A 22156-nucleotide genomic window follows, 5' to 3' on the forward strand; every position below is an offset into this window, starting at 1 on the left:
AACACTGATTTCACAAAGCCTCAGACTACAAATTGTGCTTTAACAAATGTTTTTTCATTTAATGTGACCATGAGTCTGATAATATGTAGCGCTGAATCCTTTCAGTCTTTTGAAGATTTACTCATGAAATCCTTTGGAAAAGTGGGAGTATATAATATATTAAGAGATATAATTAGAGTATCTAGCATGTCAACTATTTCTAACAGTTTCTTTTAAACAGAGTCATATCATTAGTTTAGAAAGTTTCATTTTCATGGTTCAGGCATCTCAACGGGATCTAAAAACCATGATCAAATTGTTCATCTTCGTAACCACATTCAAGCCAAATTTAAAAACTCCATTATAGATGATGTGAACAGTGTAATAATATTTTTGAAATATCTATGCATTTGATTAGATCCATGACTATAATTCACTTCACTTCATTTCTTCTACTCAACAGTATGATAATATCCTGTTCGTTTAACACTACCAATAAAATGTAAATGTTGAATCACAACACATATTATTCATGCTTATCTGTTACAACGGACATACAGATAACTGTATTTGCACGTCCAGGCGGCGTCCATATAAAAGCCGCTGTAGGCCACAATCTAATCCTCACAGCTCATGCCAAATCCAGATCATTCTTACACAAGAGGGTCAAATTCTGACACTCGGTTGGTGGCTGTAAGTTTCAAGGTATTGCGTTTAGGTCCCACTATACATCTGCCATGTGGACAGTATTTGAGAGCAGGTTTCAAGCAGTCCATGGTTGCAGCCTGAAATGTTACTTCTGTAGTCATTTAATAGATCATGTACACTCTGGGTGGCGTAAAATATATTTTTTAAACGTATTTATGAAATTATAGGAGAAAAATACAATTCTGGCCATTTTATTACTATTTTACCCTTTAACAATATACTCAACCACAGACTCACGAGGTGGAGAAATATATATGTCATGTGTAGGCATACATTAAGGTCGAATAAACACAGACTGAAATGACTAAAACTAATTTACCTTATAGCTGTAGCCTAATATCGTGAAAAGAGTAAACGTAAAAAAGGCCAGTTTATATAAATGTTGGACTAAAGTCTTTACCGTGTGCTAACATGCACCTTCCTCAGTCACTTACAGTAAAGAGCTGCAGCACCTGAACATTAAAGAATAGATGCTGAGACATTTTATTTAATCATTCTTTCATGGATTCTTCATCTGTGAGCATCTTTCCACGCCGTACTATCTAATGAGCCAACGATGAGCTGCAACAGTTCGAGCTTGTAGACTTGATACACTTTATTAAAGTACTGTAACAGATCGAGTGATGTATTATGTCCAGATCGAGATTTGCAGTATACAGTATATTTACTTTAATATTTGATGTTTGTTGCAAGAGTTGATTATTTTCATCAAATGTTGTGTGCTTGTTCTAGAAGTGCCTTTCAACATTACATTTCTGTTGTTTGCTAACGTCTCCCTGCAGGATTGAAACACTTTCCTCCATGGCTTTTCTTTGTGGAATTTATCCATTGAAAGTTTACCAACACTGGGATTGGAGTTTAAAAATACTTACTGGCCTAGGTTGTCAAGGTAACTGAGAAAGATTAAGGGCTGACACTATGTTCCACAAATGACTTTATTTAACCACAGTGAACCTCACAGGAGTTGTTAGAATACAGCAAAATGAGTGACTGAGAGGAGGTGGGGCTTTATCAGGCATTGCTTATCAGCTGACTGCCTGAAGGGAGGGCCGAGTGAGAAAATTCGACAGGCAAGTGTGTCTTCCCCTGACTGAAGCAGTGATGCATGGCTGTTCAAGAGTCCCCAAATCTTGAGTCTGATTGATTCTCAAGTCAAGTCACTGTGTGTGCAACTTATGTGTCACTTCAGCCCGAGTCACAGCCTTGTGCCGCTCTCCACTCAGGCAGAACCAAGCACTCCCAAGCTTGGCTTGATTACCTGTTCATACATCCAGGATCCCATTCCTTCACTTGAGCTGAAGGTCTGACTATGTGTGTGCTAACCTCGGCTAAATAAATACCTGAGGACAAACTTGGTAAAAAGAGTCAAACCACCCATCTCTAGTTCAGAGTGAAGAGGCACAGAGGTGTACTGTACAAATATACTGTGTTTTTTCAATGGACAGCGAATGTAAAGTTTTGGCTTGCTCAAATCCATGTTCATCAGTGTGTGAACAAGTAGTTTTACAAGCTGTTAGCTAATAGACATACCAAACTTTAACAGTGAGTAATATGATTTCTCTGTAAAGGGTCTCATTGCATTGTGAGGTGGTGGTTGGGGAACTGTATTATTATTAGTGGCCCTACCATGTGGCCAATGGATACAACCAGAAACCTTGTAAGTTCTATAAATCTTTTTATTTACTTTATTTGGCAAAATGCACACAAAACAATATACTCAAAGAAGCATGCTCTGTCTCAAACATATCTTATCAAAACAATGCAACTCCCTGTTAACATAGATTATTTTTTGCATGGAAAAGTGACATTTTTTTAATATTATCATAAGGTGAGTGTACAAATGACTGAAAGTGACAGAAATAAAATGTCAATAAAACAGGTGAAGATGAAAATGACAAAAGATTGAATGATTGGGAAGCAAAACATATTAAAACAAATGGTACGATGCATATTTTTTAGAAATATTATACAATCAGAGGAAGAATACAATTTCTTATGAAATGAACAGCACTTCAGAGCATTGGTCGTTTGCAAACATTGATTGTCTATGCAAATACGGTATATACAACACCACTACTATTTAGAATGGGTTATAACAGGCCAGCTCTGTGTTGCCAAAATATGCTTCCAAATGGATTATATCATTACAAAGCTCCTTTCATACAAAACAACTGGAAACTGTTTATATTTGTGTCTGGGTGACCTAACAACATCTTACTTCAAAATAACCATTCTAACTATCTCTTCTGTGCAATCAAGCCCTGGATACTAATATAACACACCTATTAATTAAGAACGTTCCTTTAAGAGAATAAAACAAGACAAAATGACAACCCTGTAACAAACTATTTGTAAAGATTTGGTGAGGTGGCATGTGTTTGATAAATCTGAACTATATACAAAAAAGAATATTTTATTACTAAAATACAAATTTATCTTATTTACAGTTATAGGGCATTTTCAACAATCTCATGCATCTAATTACTGAAAAAAATGTCATTGAGAATATTGAGATGACTGTGTATTATCCTTAGGTTTTTAAGGTTTTTACATTGACGAATTTGCCATTTTAGAGTATATTTGGGCGTACATTGAAGAGTATAATTTACTCTTTTTTTTACAATAAATCATTTTTTTGGTGAAACAGATAGTTCAAGTCTTGGGAACCTGAAACCACCTCTTGAACCACTGTCACTGCTGGAAGATGAAGACAACCTTGATTTTTTAGAAGGTAAATGAACACCTGCACTTGCTTCCCCTTCTTCACCAAGCGACACTTCATATGAACCCTTTGACTTTGAACCAAAACCTGCAAAGGTTCCAAACTTCAACTTGCCTTTCTTTCCTTTGATCTTGCTTCCTCCCAGGTCTAATGAAATATCGCCCCCCTCAGCTTCTAGGTGACCGGAAGGAGGACTTATTGCAAGCCCCCCCTCATCACTCATAGAAGAAGACCGATGCCTTGATTTTTTGAATAGATCCATTGAGGCTGACTTTCCTTTAGTTGACGCACTAAGCCCATAATCACCCTCTCCTTCTAATTTTCCACCTTTCAGTTCCCCAGTAAGTTTCTTACTGCCTTTTTCACTTGTACTCAATTCTACCTCCGATCCCCGAAGGTCACTTGCACTACTGCCCTTTGCTTTTGATTTGCCAAACATTTTTGGCAACTTTACCTTTACCTTTGCTTCTTTGTGCGTCAGTTCTGGACTCGGAACCTCTACATTTTGTGAACTGACTTGGCAACTCACAGTTGGAGACTTTACGTTCATTCCTCCACTAGCTGACTGAACATTTCCTCCACCTGCCTGGCTTTCCAACTGAGGCAGAGCAATGCCAAATTTTGGTACTTTTTTTTTTGGAAATGTTACAGTACCTTCCGGATAATGAAGGCTACCGCTTGCACTGCCACCTGGAATACTTGCATCAATCTCTGCACCACCTTTCACATTTATATCTTGGCCTGTAAAACCTGCCGACATCGTGGCCCCTCCTGGTCTGTGAAGATTAGCATCAATATCCGAAGTGGACAAGTTAACAATTGCCGTTTTTGGTTTAGGATTTAATTTGACATCTGTCTCTCCCAAATTAACATTTGTATTTGAACTTCCAAAAGCAGTGTTCAAGCTAGCAGATGGAAGATCTTTGTCAGAGGATTTAAATCCTCCTGATGAAGATCCATCACCTTTCAATTTTGGTGATTTGATATCTAATTCCAGATCAGGAAAATGAATTTTACCAAAAAGAGGCTTCTTTGCTTTTGTTCCTTTGACATTAATGTTGGGTGTGTCTAAATTCAGGGCTGCTGCTGGTGGTTCTATGTCTACATCCGGTTTCTTTGCCTTTGCTTTAACTTTAGGGAGTTTGAATTTCCCTTTTTTCCCCTTTACGTTGACATTAATATCAGGGGCATCAAGACTTGCTTCAGTGGCTGGGACACTAATTTCCTTTTTGGAACCGTGGGTATCCAAACTGAGTTCCGGGGATTTAATTCCAAACTTAGGACCTTTGAACTTAGGAAATGTAACACCGGTCGACAGACCTTCCATAGTGATGGTGGGAACAGCAATGTTAGCATTTGGACTTCTGATATCTGCTTCCAAATTGGGCAATGATGCATCAATGTTTCCTTTGGGAAGTTTTAAACCAACATCGGGACCAACCACTTTTGGACCTTTGATGTTGAATGAGGGCATTGACATATCCACATCACCTTTTATTTTGGGGCTCTTCAGATTGAAATCCACATCAGGCATGGAAACTTTTGGGCCTGAAAGGCTTGGCATGTGGAAATTCGGTCCTTTGCTTTCACCATCAATGTCAATGTCTAGTCCTTCACTATTTACCTTCGGAGCTTTCATGTCACCTTTAATCTTAGGAGCTGATACATCTAAATCTCCCTTTATTGTAGGCCCTTTAAGACCTATATCCCACTCTGGCAGCTTGGGTCCTGAAATTGATGGTGCTTGAATTTTTGGTCCTTTCAATTTCACATCAGGCCCTTCAACATTAAATTCCGGCCCTTTAATGTCAAGATCAGGTGCATCAAGTTTACCTTTGGGAAGGCTTACATCTACATCTGGTAGATCTGCTTTTGCGCCTTTGAAACCAAATGATGGCATTTTCATTTTAGGCATTTCAAATCCACCTTTGGGACCTTCAATGTCAACATGTGGACCTTTGATCTCAATTTCAGGTGATTTTATGTCTCCCTTTATCTTTGGCAATGACATATCCACATCACCCTTCATTTTGGGACCTTTCAGATTGAAATCCACATCAGGCATGGAAAGTTTGGGTCCTGAAATGCTTGGCATGTGGAATTTGGGTCCTTTAATTTTTCCACTTGGGCCCTCAATGTCCAAATCTGGTCCTTTGATATCCAATTCAGGAGCGTTGATGTCAATATTAGCCTTAGGAAGGCTTATATCAATGTCTGACCCTTCAACGTTTGGACCTTTCATTCCAAACGACGGCATTTTAAATTTAGGCATTTTTAATCCTCCTTTGTGGCCATCAATGTCAACATTTGGTCCTTCAATGTCGACTGTGGGGATATTTATGTCACCCTCAATCTTCGGGACCGACACATCTAAATCTCCTTTTACTTTGGGACCTTTCAGACTCAGATCCCAATCTGGCAGCTTGGGTCCCGAGATTGATGGAAGATGGAATTTTGGTCCTTTCAAATTCATATCAGGTCCTTCAACATCGAAGTCTGGCCCTTTAATGTCGACTTCAGGTACTTTAACATCAAGTTTCCCTCTGGGAAGGCTCACATCTACATCTGGTAGGTCTGCTTTTGCTCCTTTGAAACCGAATGATGGCATTTTCATTTTAGGCATTTCAAATCCACCTTTAGGACCTTCAATGTCAACATGTGGACCTTTGATGTCAATTTCAGGTGATTTTATGTCCCCTTTTATCTTTGGCAATGACATATCCACATCTCCTTTCATTTTGGGACCTTTCAAATTGAAATCCACATCAGGCATGGAAAGTTTGGGTCCTGAAATGCTTGGCATATTGAATTTGGGGCCTTTGATTTTACCACTTGGGCCCTCAATGTCCAAATCTGGTCCTTTGATATCCAATTTAGGAGCGTTGATGTCAATATTAGCCTTAGGAAGGCTTACATCAATGTCTGGCCCTTCGACGTTTGGACCTTTCATTCCAAACGACGGCATTTTAAATTTAGGCATTTTGAATCCTCCTTTGTGGCCATCAATGTCAACATTTGGTCCTTCAATGTCGACTGTGGGAATATTTATGTCACCCTCAATTTTTGGAACCGACACATCTAAATCTCCTTTTACTTTGGGACCTTTCAGACTCAGATCCCAGTCTGGCAGCTTGGGTCCTGAGATTGATGGAAGTGTGAATTTTGGTCCTTTCAAATTCATTTCAGATCCTTCAACATCAAAGTCTGGCCCTTTAATGTCGACATCCGGTGCTTTAACATCGAGTTTACCTTTGGGAAGGCTCACATTTACATCTGGTAGGTCTGCTTTTGCTCCTTTGAAACCAAATGATGGCATTTTCATTTTAGGCATTTCAAATCCACCTTTGGGACCTTCAATGTCAACATGTGGACCTTTGATGTCAATTTCAGGTGATTTTATGTCTCCTTTTATCTTTGGCAATGACATATCTACATCGCCCTTCATTTTCGGACCTTTCAGATTGAAATCCACATCAGGCATGGAAAGTTTGGGTCCTGAAATGCTTGGCATGTTAAATTTGAGTCCTTTAACTTTACCACTTGGGCTCTCAATGTCCAAATCTGGTCCTTTGATATCCAAATCTGGAGCGTTGATGTCAATATTAGCCTTAGGCAGGCTTACATCAATGTCTGGCCCTTCGACGTTTGGACCTTTCATTCCAAACGACGGCATTTTAAATTTAGGCATTTTGAATCCTCCTTTGTGGCCATCAATGTCAACATTTGGTCCTTCAATGTCGACTGTGGGAATATTTATGTCACCCTCAATCTTCGGAACCGACACATCTAAATCTCCTTTTACTTTGGGACCTTTCAGACTCAGATCCCAATCTGGCAGCTTGGGTCCCGAGATTGATGGAAGATGGAATTTTGGTCCTTTCAAATTCATATCAGGTCCTTCAACATCGAAGTCTGGCCCTTTAATGTCGACTTCAGGTACTTTAACATCAAGTTTCCCTCTGGGAAGGCTCACATCTACATCTGGTAGGTCTGCTTTTGCTCCTTTGAAACCGAATGATGGCATTTTCATTTTAGGCATTTCAAATCCACCTTTAGGACCTTCAATGTCAACATGTGGACCTTTGATGTCAATTTCAGGTGATTTTATGTCCCCTTTTATCTTTGGCAATGACATATCCACATCTCCTTTCATTTTGGGACCTTTCAAATTGAAATCCACATCAGGCATGGAAAGTTTGGGTCCTGAAATGCTTGGCATATTGAATTTGGGGCCTTTGATTTTACCACTTGGGCCCTCAATGTCCAAATCTGGTCCTTTGATATCCAATTTAGGAGCGTTGATGTCAATATTAGCCTTAGGAAGGCTTACATCAATGTCTGGCCCTTCGACGTTTGGACCTTTCATTCCAAACGACGGCATTTTAAATTTAGGCATTTTGAATCCTCCTTTGTAGCCATCAATGTCAACATTTGGTCCTTCAATGTCGACTGTGGGAATATTTATGTCACCCTCAATTTTTGGAACCGACACATCTAAATCTCCTTTTACTTTGGGACCTTTCAGACTCAGATCCCAGTCTGGCAGCTTGGGTCCTGAGATTGATGGAAGTGTGAATTTTGGTCCTTTCAAATTCATTTCAGATCCTTCAACATCAAAGTCTGGCCCTTTAATGTCGACATCCGGTGCTTTAACATCGAGTTTACCTTTGGGAAGGCTCACATTTACATCTGGTAGGTCTGCTTTTGCTCCTTTGAAACCAAATGATGGCATTTTCATTTTAGGCATTTCAAATCCACCTTTGGGACCTTCAATGTCAACATGTGGACCTTTGATGTCAATTTCAGGTGATTTTATGTCTCCTTTTATCTTTGGCAATGACATATCTACATCGCCCTTCATTTTCGGACCTTTCAGATTGAAATCCACATCAGGCATGGAAAGTTTGGGTCCTGAAATGCTTGGCATGTTAAATTTGAGTCCTTTAACTTTACCACTTGGGCTCTCAATGTCCAAATCTGGTCCTTTGATATCCAAATCTGGAGCGTTGATGTCAATATTAGCCTTAGGCAGGCTTACATCAATGTCTGGCCCTTCGACGTTTGGACCTTTCATTCCAAACGACGGCATTTTGAATCCTCCTTTGTGGCCATCAATGTCAACATTTGGTCCTTCAATGTCGACTGTGGGAATATTTATGTCACCCTCAATCTTCGGAACCGACACATCTAAATCTCCTTTTACTTTGGGACCTTTCAGACTCAGATCCCAATCTGGCAGCTTGGGTCCTGAAATTGATGGAAGATGGAATTTTGGTCCTTTCAAATTCATATCAGGTCCTTCAACATCAAAGTCTGGCCCTTTAATGTCGACATCCGGTGCTTTAACATCGAGTTTACCTTTGGGAAGGCTCACATTTACATCTGGTAGGTCTGCTTTTGCTCCTTTGAAACCAAATGATGGCATTTTCATTTTAGGCATTTCAAATCCACCTTTGGGACCTTCAATGTCAACATGTGGACCTTTGATGTCAATTTCAGGTGATTTTATGTCTCCTTTTATCTTTGGCAATGACATATCCACATCACCCTTCATTTTGGGACCTTTCAGATTGAAATCCACATCAGGCATGGAAAGTTTGGGTCCTGAAATGCTTGGCATATTGAATTTGGGTCCTTTGATTTTACCACTTGGGCCCTCAATGTCCAAATCTGGTCCTTTGATATCCAATTTAGGAGCGTTGATGTCAATATTAGCCTTAGGAAGGCTTACATCAATGTCTGGCCCTTCAACGTTTGGACCTTTCATTCCAAACGACGGCATTTTAAATTTAGGCATTTTGAATCCTCCTTTGTGGCCATCAATGTCAACATTTGGTCCTTCAATGTCGACTGTGGGCATATTTATGTCACCCTCAATCTTTGGAACCGACACATCTAAATCTCCTTTTACTTTGGGACCTTTCAGACTCAAATCCCAATCTGGCAACTTGGGTCCGGAGATTGATGGAAGTTGGAATTTTGGTCCTTTCAAATTCATATCAGGTCCTTCAACATCAAAGTCTGGCCCTTTAATGTCGACATCTGGTACTTTAACATCAATTTTCCCTTTGGGAAGGCTTACATCTACATCTGGTAGGTCTGCCTTTGCTCCTTTGAAACCAAATGATGGCATTTTCATTTTAGGCATTTCAAATCCACCTTTGGGACCTTCAATGTCAACATGTGGACCTTTGATGTCAATTTCAGGTGATTTTATGTCTCCTTTTAACTTTGGCAATGACATATCCACATCACCCTTTATTTTAGGACCTTTCAGATTGAAATCCACATCAGGCATGGAAAGTTTGGGTCCTGAAATGTTTGGCATGTGGAATTTGGGTCCTTTTATTTTACCACTTGGGCTCTCAATATCCAAATCTGGTCCTTTGATATCCAATTCAGGAGCGTTGATGTCAATATTGGCCTTAGGGAGGCTTACATCAATGTCTGGCCCTTCAACGTTTGGACCTTTCATTCCAAACGACGGCATTTTAAATTTAGGCATTTTGAATCCTCCTTTGTGGCCATCAATGTCAACATTTGGTCCTTCAATGTCGACTGTAGGCATATTTATGTCACCCTCAATCTTTGGAACCGACACATCTAAATCTCCTTTTACTTTGGGACCTTTCAGACTCAGATCCCAATCTGGCAGCTTGGGTCCTGAGATTGATGGAAGATGGAATTTTGGTCCTTTCAAATTCATATCAGTTCCTTCAACATCAAAGTCTGGCCCTTTAATGTCGACTTCAGGTACTTTAACATCAATTTTCCCTTTGGGAAGGCTTACATCTACATCTGGTAGGTCTGCTTTTGCTCCTTTGAAACCAAATGATGGCATTTTCATTTTAGGCATTTCAAATCCACCTTTGGGACCTTCAATGTCAACATGTGGACCTTTGATGTCAATTTCAGGTGATTTTATGTCTCCTTTTATCTTTGGCAATGACATATCCACATCACCCTTCATTTTGGGACCTTTCAGATTGAAATCCACATCAGGCATGGAAAGTTTGGGTCCTGAAATGTTTGGCATGTGGAATTTGGGTCCTTTTATTTTACCACTTGGGCTCTCAATATCCAAATCTGGTCCTTTGATATCCAATTCAGGAGCGTTGATGTCAATATTGGCCTTAGGGAGGCTTACATCAATGTCTGGCCCTTCAACGTTTGGACCTTTCATTCCAAACGACGGCATTTTAAATTTAGGCATTTTGAATCCTCCTTTGTGGCCATCGATGTCAACATTTGGTCCTTCAATGTCGACTGTAGGCATATTTATGTCACCCTCAATCTTTGGAACCGACACATCTAAATCTCCTTTTACTTTGGGACCTTTCAGACTCAAATCCCAATCTGGCAACTTGGGTCCGGAGATTGATGGAAGTTGGAATTTTGGTCCTTTCAAATTCATATCAGGTCCTTCAACATCAAAGTCTGGCCTTTTAATGTCGACATCCGGTACTTTAACATCAATTTTCCCTTTGGGAAGGCTTACATCTACATCTGGTAGGTCTGCTTTTGCTCCTTTGAAACCAAATGATGGCATTTTCATTTTAGGCATTTCAAATCCACCTTTGGGACCTTCAATGTCAACATGTGGACCTTTGATATCAATTTCAGGTGATTTTATGTCTCCTTTTAACTTTGGCAATGACATATCCACATCACCCTTTATTTTGGGACCTTTCAGATTGAAATCCACATCAGGCATGGAAAGTTTGGGTCCTGAAATGTTTGGCATGTGGAATTTGGGTCCTTTGATTTTACCACTTGGGCTCTCAATATCCAAATCTGGTTCTTTGATATCCAATTCAGGAGCGTTGATGTCAATATTGCCCTTAGGGAGGCTTACATCCACATCTGGCCCTTCAATGTTTGGACCTTTTACTCCAAACGATGGCATTTTGATTTTTGGAATTTCAAATCCACTTCTTTTACCATCAATGTCAATTTTTGGACCTGTAATATCAACGTCAGGTATTTTCATGTCACCTTTTATCAGTGATATATCCACATCACCTTTGAGTTTTGGAGACTTCACATTGAAATCCACATCCGGCATTGACATTTTTGGTCCTGAGATTGTTGGCATTTTCAGTTTCTTTCCCTTGACTTTTCCTTCTGGAGTTTCAACATTGACATCTTGTCCTTTAATGTCAACATTAAATGTTTTTACATCAATATCAGCTTTGGGAAGATTTATGTCAATTTCAGGCATTTCACCTTTTGGCACTTTGAAACCAAATCTTGGCATCTTGAATTTTGATCCTTTGGTTTTCGATGTAGTCATTCCAAGGTCAAGATCTAGGTGTTCAGCACTACCAGTCTTCCCTTTGATGCTGATATCACCTTTTCCCATTTCCACATCAGCTTCTGGTGCCTTTGACTTTGGGCTCTTGAATCCAAACTTTGGCATTTTGAATTTAGATTTCTTTAGGCCAATTTCTGGAACATCAAATGTAACATCTGGACCCTCAAGCTCACCTTTAATGTCAATCTTAGGTGTTTTGATGTCTCCCTCAATCTTTGGAGAGGACATATCACCTTTTATTTTTGATCCTTTCACACCGAAATCTAATTCTGGAAGCTTTGGCCCTGAAATTGATGGAATTTGGATTTTAGGCATGTCAAATCCATTTTTTGGCCCTTTAATATCAAACTCTGGCCCTTTAATGTCAACATTCGGTGCTTTTATGTCAATTTCAGCTTTGGGAAGATTTATATCAACATCTACACCATCTGTTTGGGAACCTTTGAAGCCAAATGATGGCATTTTTATTTTAGGCATTTCAATGCCCCCTTTGGGACCTTCAATGTCAAGCTGGGGACCTTTGATGTTCATTTCAGGTGGTTGTACGCCTCCCTTGATCTTTGGCAATGGCATATCCACATCACCTTTCATTTTGGGACCTTTCAGATTGAAATCCACATCAGGCATTGAAAGTTTGGGTCCTGAAATGCTTGGCATGTTGAATTTGGGTCCTTTGATTTTACCACTTGGAGAGTTAATGTCAAAATCTGGTGCTTTGATATCCAATTCAGGAGTTTTCATGTCAAAATCAGGTGGTTGTATGCCTCCCTTTATCTTTGGCAATGACATATCCACATCACCTTTAATTTTAGGACCTTTCAGATTGAAATCCACATCAGGCATGGAAAGTTTGGGTCCTGAAATGCTTGGCATGTTAAATTTGGGTCCTTTAACTTTACCACTTGGGCCCTCAATGTCCAAATCTGGTCCTTTGATATCCAATTCTGGAGCTTTGATGTCAATATTAGCCTTAGGGAGGCTTACATCAATGTCTGGCCCTTCAATGTTTGGACCTTTCATTCCAAACGACGGCATTTTAAATTTAGGCATTTTGAATCCTCCTTTGTGGCCATCAATGTCAACATTTGGTCCTTCAATGTCGAATGTGGGAATATTTATGTCACCCTCAATTTTTGGAACCGACACATCTAAATCTCCTTTTACTTTGGGACCTTTCAGACTCAGATCCCAATCTGGCAGCTTGGGTCCCGAGATTGATGGAAGTTGGAATTTTGGTCCTTTCAAATTCATATCAGGTCCTTCAACATCAAAGTCTGGCCCTTTAATGTCGACATCCGGTGCTTTAACATCGAGTTTACCTTTGGGAAGGCTCACATCTACATCTGGTAGGTCTGCTTTTGCTCCTTTGAAACCAAATGATGGCATTTTCATTTTAGGCATTTCAAATCCACCTTTGGGAAATTCAATGTCAGCATGTGGACCTTTGATGTCAATTTCAGGTGTTTTTATGTCTCCTTTTATCTTTGGCAATGACATATCCACGTCACCTTTTATTTTGGGACCTTTCAGATTGAAATCCACATCAGGCATGGAAAGTTTGGGTCCTGAAATGCTTGGCATGTGGAATTTGGGTCCTTTGATTTTACCACTTGGGCTCTCAATATCCAAATCTGGTACTTTAACATCCAAATCGGGAGCTTTGATGTCAATATCAGCTTTAGGGAGACTTACATCAATTTCTGGCCCTTCAATGTTGTGACCTTTCATTCCAAAGGATGGCATTTTAATTTTAGGCATTTTGAATCCTCCTTTGTGGCCATCGATGTCAACATTCAGTCCTTCAATGTCAACTGTGGGAATATTTATGTCACCCTCAATCTTCGGAACTGACACATCTAAATCTCCTTTTACTTTGGGACCTTTCAGACTCAAATCCCAATCTGGCAGCTTGGGTCCCGAGATTGATGGGAGTGTGAATTTTGGTCCTTTCATATTCATTTCAAGTCCTTCAACATCAAAGTCTGGCCCTTTAATGTCGACTTCAGGTACTTTAACATCAATTTTCCCTTTGGGAACGCTTAGATCTACATCTGGTAGGTCTGCTTTTGCTCCTTTGAAACCAAATGATGGCATTTTCATTTTAGGCATTTCAAATCCACCTTTGGGACCTTCAATGTCAACATGTGGACCTTTGATGTCAATTTCAGGTGATTTTATGTCTCCTTTTATCTTTGGCAATGACATATCTACATCGCCCTTCATTTTCGGACCTTTCAGATTGAAATCCACATCAGGCATGGAAAGTTTGGGTCCTGAAATGCTTGGCATGTTAAATTTGAGTCCTTTAACTTTACCACTTGGGCTCTCAATGTCCAAATCTGGTCCTTTGATATCCAAATCTGGAGCTTTGATGTCAATATTAGCCTTAGGGAGGCTTACATCAATGTCTGGCCCTTCAACGTTTGGACCTTTCATTCCAAACGACGGCATTTTAAATTTAGGCATTTTGAATCCTCCTTTGTGGCCATCAATGTCAACATTTGGTCCTTCAATGTCGACTGTGGGAATATTTATGTCACCCTCAATCTTCGGAACCGACACATCTAAATCTCCTTTTACTTTGGGACCTTTCAGACTCAGATCCCAATCTGGCAGCTTGGGTCCTGAAATTGATGGAAGATGGAATTTTGGTCCTTTCAAATTCATATCAGGTCCTTCAACATCAAAGTCTGGCCCTTTAATGTCGACATCCGGTGCTTTAACATCGAGTTTACCTTTGGGAAGGCTCACATTTACATCTGGTAGGTCTGCTTTTGCTCCTTTGAAACCAAATGATGGCATTTTCATTTTAGGCATTTCAAATCCACCTTTGGGACCTTCAATGTCAACATGTGGACCTTTGATGTCAATTTCAGGTGATTTTATGTCTCCTTTTATCTTTGGCAATGACATATCCACGTCACCTTTCATTTTGGGACCTTTCAGATTAAAATCCACATCAGGCATGGAAAGTTTGGGTCCTGAAATGCTTGGCATGTGGAATTTGGGTCCTTTGATTTTACCACTTGGGCTCTCAATGTCCAAATCTGGTACTTTAACATCCAAATCGGGAGCTTTGATGTCAATATCAGCTTTAGGGAGACTTACATCAATTTCTGGCCCTTCAACGTTTGGACCTTTCATTCCAAACGACGGCATTTTAAATTTAGGCATTTTGAATCCTCCTTTGTGGCCATCAATGTCAACATTTGGTCCTTCAATGTCGACTGTGGGGATATTTATGTCACCCTCAATCTTCGGGACCGACACATCTAAATCTCCTTTTGCTTTGGGACCTTTCAGACTCAGATCCCAATCTGGCAGTTTGGGTCCCGAGATTGATGGAAGATGGAATTTTGGTCCTTTCAAATTCATATCAGGTCCTTCAACATCAAAGTCTGGCCCTTTAATGTCAACATCCGGTACTTTAACATCAAGTTTACCTTTGGGAAGGCTTACATCTACATCTGGTAGGTCTGCTTTTGCTCCTTTGAAACCAAATGATGGCATTTTCATTTTAGGCATTTCAAATCCACCTTTAGGACCTTCAATGTCAACATGTGGACCTTTGATGTCAATTTCAGGTGATTTTATGTCCCCTTTTATCTTTGGCAAAGACATATCCACATCACCCTTCATTTTGGGACCTTTCAGATTGAAATCCACATCAGGCATGGAAAGTTTGGGTCCTGAAATGCTTGGCATATTGAATTTGGGTCCTTTGATTTTACCACTTGGGCCCTCAATGTCCAAATCTGGTCCTTTGATATCCAATTTAGGAGCGTTGATGTCAATATTAGCTTTAGGAAGGCTTACATCAATGTCTGGCCCTTCAATGTTTGGACCTTTCATTCCAAACGACGGCATTTTAAATTTAGGCATTTTGAATCCTCCTTTGTGGCCATCGATGTCAACATTTGGTCCTTCAATGTCGACTGTAGGGATATTTATGTCACCCTCAATTTTTGGAATCGACAAATCTAAATCTCCTTTTACTTTGGGACCTTTCAGACTTAGATCCCAATCTGGCAGCTTGGGTCCTGGGATTGATGGAAGTGTGAATTTTGGTCCTTTCAAATTCATTTCAGGTCCTTCAACATCAAAGTCTGGCCCTTTAATGTCAACATCCGGTACTTTAACATCAAGTTTACCTTTGGGAAGGCTCACATCTACATCTGGTAGGTCTGCTTTTGCTCCTTTGAAACCAAATGATGGCATTTTCATTTTAGGCATTTCAAATCCACCTTTAGGACCTTCAATGTCAACATGTGGACCTTTGATGTCAATTTCAGGTGATTTTATGTCCCCTTTTATCTTTGGCAATGACATATCCACATCTCCTTTCATTTTGGGACCTTTCAGATTGAAATCCACATCAGGCATGGAAAGTTTGGGTCCTGAAATGCTCGGCATGTGGAATTTGGGTCCTTTGATTTTACCACTTGGGCCCTCAATGTCCAAATCTGGTCCTTTAACATCCAAATCGGGAGCTTTGATATCAATATCAGCTTTAGGGAGACTTACATCAATTTCTGGCCCTTCAATGTTGTGACCTTTCATTCCAAAGGATGGCATTTTCATTTTAGGCATTTTGAATCCTCCTTTGTGGCCATCGATGTCAACATTCAGTCCTTCATTGTCAACTGTGGGCATATTTATGTCACCCTCAATCTTCGGAACCGACACATCTAAATCTCCTTTTACTTTGGGACCTTTCAGACTCAGATCCCAGTCTGGCAGTTTGGGTCCCGAGATTGATGGAAGATGGAATTTTGGTCCTTTCAAATTCATATCAGGTCCTTCAACATCAAAGTCTGGCCCTTTAATGTCGACTTCAGGTACTTTAACATCAATTTTCCCTTTGGGAAGGCTTACATCTACATCTGGTAGGTCTGCTTTTGCTCCTTTGAAACCAAATGATGGCATTTTCATTTTAGGCATTTCAAATCCACCTTTGGGACCTTCAATGTCAACATGTGGACCTTTGATGTCAATTTCAGGTGATTTTATGTCTCCTTTTATCTTTGGCAATGACATATCCACATCACCCTTCATTTTCGGACCTTTCAGATTGAAATCCACATCAGGCATGGAAAGTTTGGGTCCTGAAACGCTTGGCATATTGAATTTGGGTCCTTTGATTTTACCACTTGGGCCCTCAATGTCCAAATCTGGTCCTTTGATATCCAATTTAGGAGCGTTGATGTCAATATTGGCCTTAGGGAGGCTTACATCAATGTCTGGCCCTTCAATGTTGTGACCTTTCATTCCAAAGGATGGCATTTTGATTTTAGGCATTTTGAATCCTCCTTTGTGGCCATCGATGTCAACATTTGGTCCTTCAATGTCAACTGTGGGAATATTTATGTCACCCTCAATCTTCGGAACCGACACATCTAAATCTCCTTTTACTTTGGGACCTTTCAGACTCAGATCCCAATCTGGCAGCTTGGGTCCCGAGATTGATGGAAGATGGAATTTTGGTCCTTTCAAATTCATATCCGGTCCTTCAACATCAAAGTCTGGCGCTTTAATGTCGACTTCGGGTACTTTAACATCAATTCTCCCTTTGGGAAGGCTTACATCTACATCTGGTAGGTCTGCTTTTGCTCCTTTGAAACCAAATGATGGCATTTTCATTTTAGGCATTTCAAATCCACCTTTGGGACCTTCAATGTCAACATGTGGACCTTTGATGTCAATTTCAGGTGATTTTATGTCTCCTTTTATCTTTGGCAATGACATATCCACATCACCCTTCATTTTGGGACCTTTCAGATTGAAATCCACATCAGGCATGGAAAGTTTGGGTCCTGAAATGCTTGGCATATTGAATTTGGGTCCTTTGATTTTACCACTTGGGCCCTCAATGTCCAAATCTGGTCCTTTGATATCCAATTTAGGAGCGTTGATGTCAATATTGGCCTTAGGGAGGCTTACATCTATGTCTGGCCCTTCAATGTTGTGACCTTTCATTCCAAAGGATGGCATTTTGATTTTAGGCATTTTGAATCCTCCTTTGTGGCCATCGATGTCAACATTTGGTCCTTCAATGTCAACTGTGGGAATATTTATGTCACCCTCAATCTTCGGAACCGACACATCTAAATCTCCTTTTACTTTGGGACCTTTCAGACTCAGATCCCAATCTGGCAGCTTGGGTCCCGAGATTGATGGAAGATGGAATTTTGGTCCTTTCAAATTCATATCCGGTCCTTCAACATCAAAGTCTGGCGCTTTAATGTCGACTTCGGGTACTTTAACATCAATTCTCCCTTTGGGAAGGCTTACATCTACATCTGGTAGGTCTGCTTTTGCTCCTTTGAAACCAAATGATGGCATTTTCATTTTAGGCATTTCAAATCCACCTTTGGGACCTTCAATGTCAACATGTGGACCTTTGATGTCAATTTCAGGTGATTTTATGTCTCCTTTTATCTTTGGCAATGACATATCCACATCACCCTTCATTTTGGGACCTTTCAGATTGAAATCCACATCAGGCATGGAAAGTTTGGGTCCGGAAATGCTTGGCATGTGGAATTTGGGTCCTTTGATTTTACCACTTGAGCCCTCAATGTCCACGTCTGGTACTTTAACATCCAAGTCGGGAGCTTTGATGTCAATATCAGCTTTAGGGAGGCTTACATCAACTTCTGGCCCTTCAATGTTGTTACCTTTCATTCCAAACGACGGCATTTTGATTTTAGGCATTTTGAATCCTCCTTTGTGGCCATCGATGTCAACATTTGGTCCTTCAATGTCAACTATGGGAATATTAATGTCACCCTCAATTTTTGGAACCGACACATCAAAATCTCCTTTTACTTTGGGACCTTTCAGACTCAGATCCCAGTCTGGCAGCTTGGGTCCAGAGATTGATGGAGGTTGGATTTTTGATCCTTTCAAATTCATATCAGGTGCTTCAACATCAAAGTCTGGCCCTTTAATGTCGACTTCAGGTACTTTAACATCAATTTTCCCTTTGGGAAGGCTCACATTTACATCTGGTAGGTCTGCTTTTGCTCCTTTGAAACCAAATGATGGCATTTTCATTTTAGGCATTTCAAATCCACCTTTGGGACCTTCAATGTCAACATGTGGACCTTTGATGTCAATTTCAGGTGATTTTATGTCTCCTTTTATCTTTGGCAATGACATATCAACATCACCCTTCATTTTGGGACCTTTCAGATTGAAATCCACATCAGGCATGGAAAGTTTGGGTCCGGAAATGCTTGGCATATTGAATTTGGGTCCTTTGATTTTACCACTTGGGCCCTCAATGTCCAAATCTGGTCCTTTGACATCCAATTCCGGAGCTTTGATGTCAATATCAGCCTTAGGGAGGCTTACATCAACTTCTAGCCCTTCAATGTTGTGACCTTTCATTCCAAAGGATGGCATTTTAATTTTAGGCATTTTGAATCCTCCTTTGTGGCCATCGATGTCAACATTTGGTCCTTCAATGTCAACTGTGGGAACATTTATGTCTCCCTCAATCTTCGGAACCGACACATCTAAATCTCCTTTTACTTTGGGACCTTTCAGACTCAGATCCCAATCTGGAAGCTTGGGTCCTGAAATTGATGGAGGTTGGACTTTGGATCCTTTCAAATTGATATTAGGTCCTTCAACATCAACGTCCGGTCTTTTAACTTCAACATCAGGTACTTTGACATCAATTTTACTTTTGGGAATGCGTACATCCACATCTGGTAGGTCTGCTTTTGCTCCTTTCAAGCCAAATGAAGGCATTTTGATTTTTGGCATTTCAATGCCCCCTTTGGGACCTTCAATATTAAGCTGGGGACCTTTGATATCAATTTCAGTTGATTGTACGCCTCCCTTTGTCTTTAGGAGTGACATATCCACATCACCTTTTACTTTGGGACCTTTCAGATTGAAATCCACCTCTGGCATGGAAAGTTCAGGTCCAGATATGCTGGGCATGTTGAATTTGGGTCCTTTGATTTTACCACTTTGGCCTTCTATGTCAACATCTTGTCCTTTCACATTCAATTCGGTAGCTTTGATGTCAATATCGGCCTTAGGGAGGCTAACATCAACTTCTGGCCTTTCAATGTTTGGACCTTTTATTCCAAAAGATGGCATTTTTATTTTAGGCATTTTGAATCCTCCTTTGTGGCCATCAATGTCAACATTTGGTCCTTTGATGTCAACTGTGGGAATATTTATGTCACCCTCGATCTTTGGAACTGACACATCCATATCTCCCTTTACTTTGGGACCTTTCAAACTCAGATCCCGTTCTGGCAGCTTGGGTCCTGAAATTGATGGAAGTTGGACTTTGGATCCTTTCAAATTGGTATTAGGTCCTTCAACATCAAAGTCCGGTCTTTTAACTTCAACATCAGGTACTTTGACATCAATTTTCCCTTTGGGAAGGCTTACATCTACATCTGGAAGGTCTGCTTTTGCTCCTTTGAAACCAAATGATGGCATATTGATTTTAGGCATTTCAAATCCACTTTCAGTACTTTCAACATTCACCTGTGGGCCTTTTATGTGAATTGCAGATGGTTTTATGTCTCCTTTTACATTTGGGATTGAGATATCCAGATCACTTTTAGTTTCTTGTCCTTTCAGATTTAAATCCATTTCTTGCATGGAAATCGTTGGTCCGGAAATGCTTGGCATGTTGAATTGGTCTCCTTTTATTGTTGCATTGAGTCCTGTGGTCTGACCTCCTGGCCCTTGAATGTCAACAACAGGTGCTTTCACATCTGGACCCTCCACTTCCTTACCTTTCATATTGGAGGATGGCATCTTGATTTTAGGCATTTCCAATCCACCCCTTTGTCCTTTAATATCAACCCCTGGTCCCTTGACTTCAATTTCTGTTTTTTTATCTATATCTTGAGCTTCCATCTTCCATCCAGTAGACCCAAAAGAGGTTATTTTGTTTCCGTGCATCTTAAATCCACCTTGAGGCTTTTCAATCTCAATCTCCGTTCCTTTAACTGTAGGTATTTCTGTGTTTCTTTTCAATTTTGGAAGGGAAACAGTGATATCACTCATCGGGACTTTGGTTTGAATGCTAGGGTGGGTTTCAAGTGTTTTGAGCTCTGCCTCTGGAAATTTTACATCTGGTCTTACAATGTTAACACGGGAACCTTTGATCTCAAAATCTTTGATTTCCTCACATTTCTCATTTCTAATTCCTGTAATTTCTGTGTTTATTACGGGTGCTTTTATTCCTCCTTGTGTGCTTGGCAGGCAAACAACAACATCACCTTTCAACTTTGAACCCTTAATGTTAACATTGTCACCTGCCATTGAAATCTTGCCTGGGCTTGAGGAAAATCCTGAGGTAACACTGCCAACTGTTATTGCTGTTCCCCCCATTCTGCTGCCTGATCCCTTTTCCTGCGGATGACTGATTTTAGTTTCAGATACCTTCATCTTTGTCCTCTCGCCTAAAGTGGTGTCAATACTTTGTTCTGCTGTTTCATCCTTGAATGAATCTTTTTGTGGTAAAGAAAGACCAATTGAACCTTCGTTCTTAACAGTTGAGGTTACTGCACCTCCAAACCCTCCCGTTGTAACACACCCACTACCAGTGTTTGTGCTCCCTCTTAGTGTCGTGCTTGTTCCAGACATCTGAATGCCTCCATCGCCTTGCTCCACACTCGCTCTTGAGGTCTCTAAGACCCTCTTGTGTTTTCCCCCTATTTCAAAAGCTCCCTCTTCTACTCCCACTTTACCTGAAGCGCTGCCGTGGTCGATTTGTATTCGCGGAGAATAATCACCAGATTCATGCCTTAGCCCCTTCAACTCTGGGCTTGAAAGTTCAAGTTGCTCACTCATGCCGCCCGGCATATCCACTGTGTAGGTGGTGATGCGGCGGGTGATGGTCGTAATTGTGCTGCCATCGCTGCTTGTGCTGCTATGCCGCTCTGTGCGAACATCTACTCCCTCTGCAAGGTCTTCAGACTTCAGCCTTGGTTTAATCTTCTTTGAATATATTCTCTTATAGTCCTCATCCTCCCCACTCTGTGAAAATAGACATATAACATAGAAATGTTATCAGCCCTTGTATTTGGTCCAATATATGCCCCAGAAACAAATCAGTGATCACATAATTTAAAAAAAACTCACAAGGATGATGTCTGGACTGGAACCTCCAAACCTGGTCTTCCCTTCCCATGTCAGGGTGCTGATTGGTGAACGACACGGTGTGCTCAAGGGCGAGCAGAAAGGGGATTTGTCTTTGTTTTGTAGTTTAAGTCCAACCTTGTGGCGGTTCAATGTCTTCAGTAGATCAGCTGTTTCTTCTGAGGTCATGTTATCAAAGTAGACAGTGGCCCCCACAATTTGATCACCTATGAGTTTTGTAGAGGCAGGGCAAAATCCATTAGGAATACTAGTCAGCATGTAAGCATTACATAACTTAATGTGTGCTGATCTGA

General features: G+C 40.4%; 1 protein-coding gene across 2 annotated transcripts in view; it reads right to left on the bottom strand.

Moving 5' to 3' along the window:
• Window positions 1-2342: 2342 nt before the first annotated feature.
• Window positions 2343-22156, bottom strand: part of ahnak (AHNAK nucleoprotein) — a 30947-nt gene continuing 11133 nt past the window's right edge. The window contains exons 4-6 of one of the 2 annotated variants that reach the window (XM_062560608.1): window positions 21846-22069; window positions 16787-21740; window positions 2343-16078 (exon numbers count right to left, since the gene is read on the bottom strand). In XM_062560608.1, coding sequence (XP_062416592.1) covers window positions 3315-16078; window positions 16787-21740; window positions 21846-22069 — 17942 coding nt within the window. In that variant the 3' untranslated portion in view covers window positions 2343-3314. Of the gene's footprint in view, window positions 21741-21845; window positions 22070-22156 lie in introns of both variants that reach the window. The other variant, XM_037460605.2, reaches the window with a different exon arrangement.

The sequence above is a fragment of the Pungitius pungitius genome, chromosome 2 (genome assembly GCF_949316345.1).
Source record: "Pungitius pungitius chromosome 2, fPunPun2.1, whole genome shotgun sequence".
Taxonomy (NCBI): domain Eukaryota; kingdom Metazoa; phylum Chordata; class Actinopteri; order Perciformes; family Gasterosteidae; genus Pungitius; species Pungitius pungitius.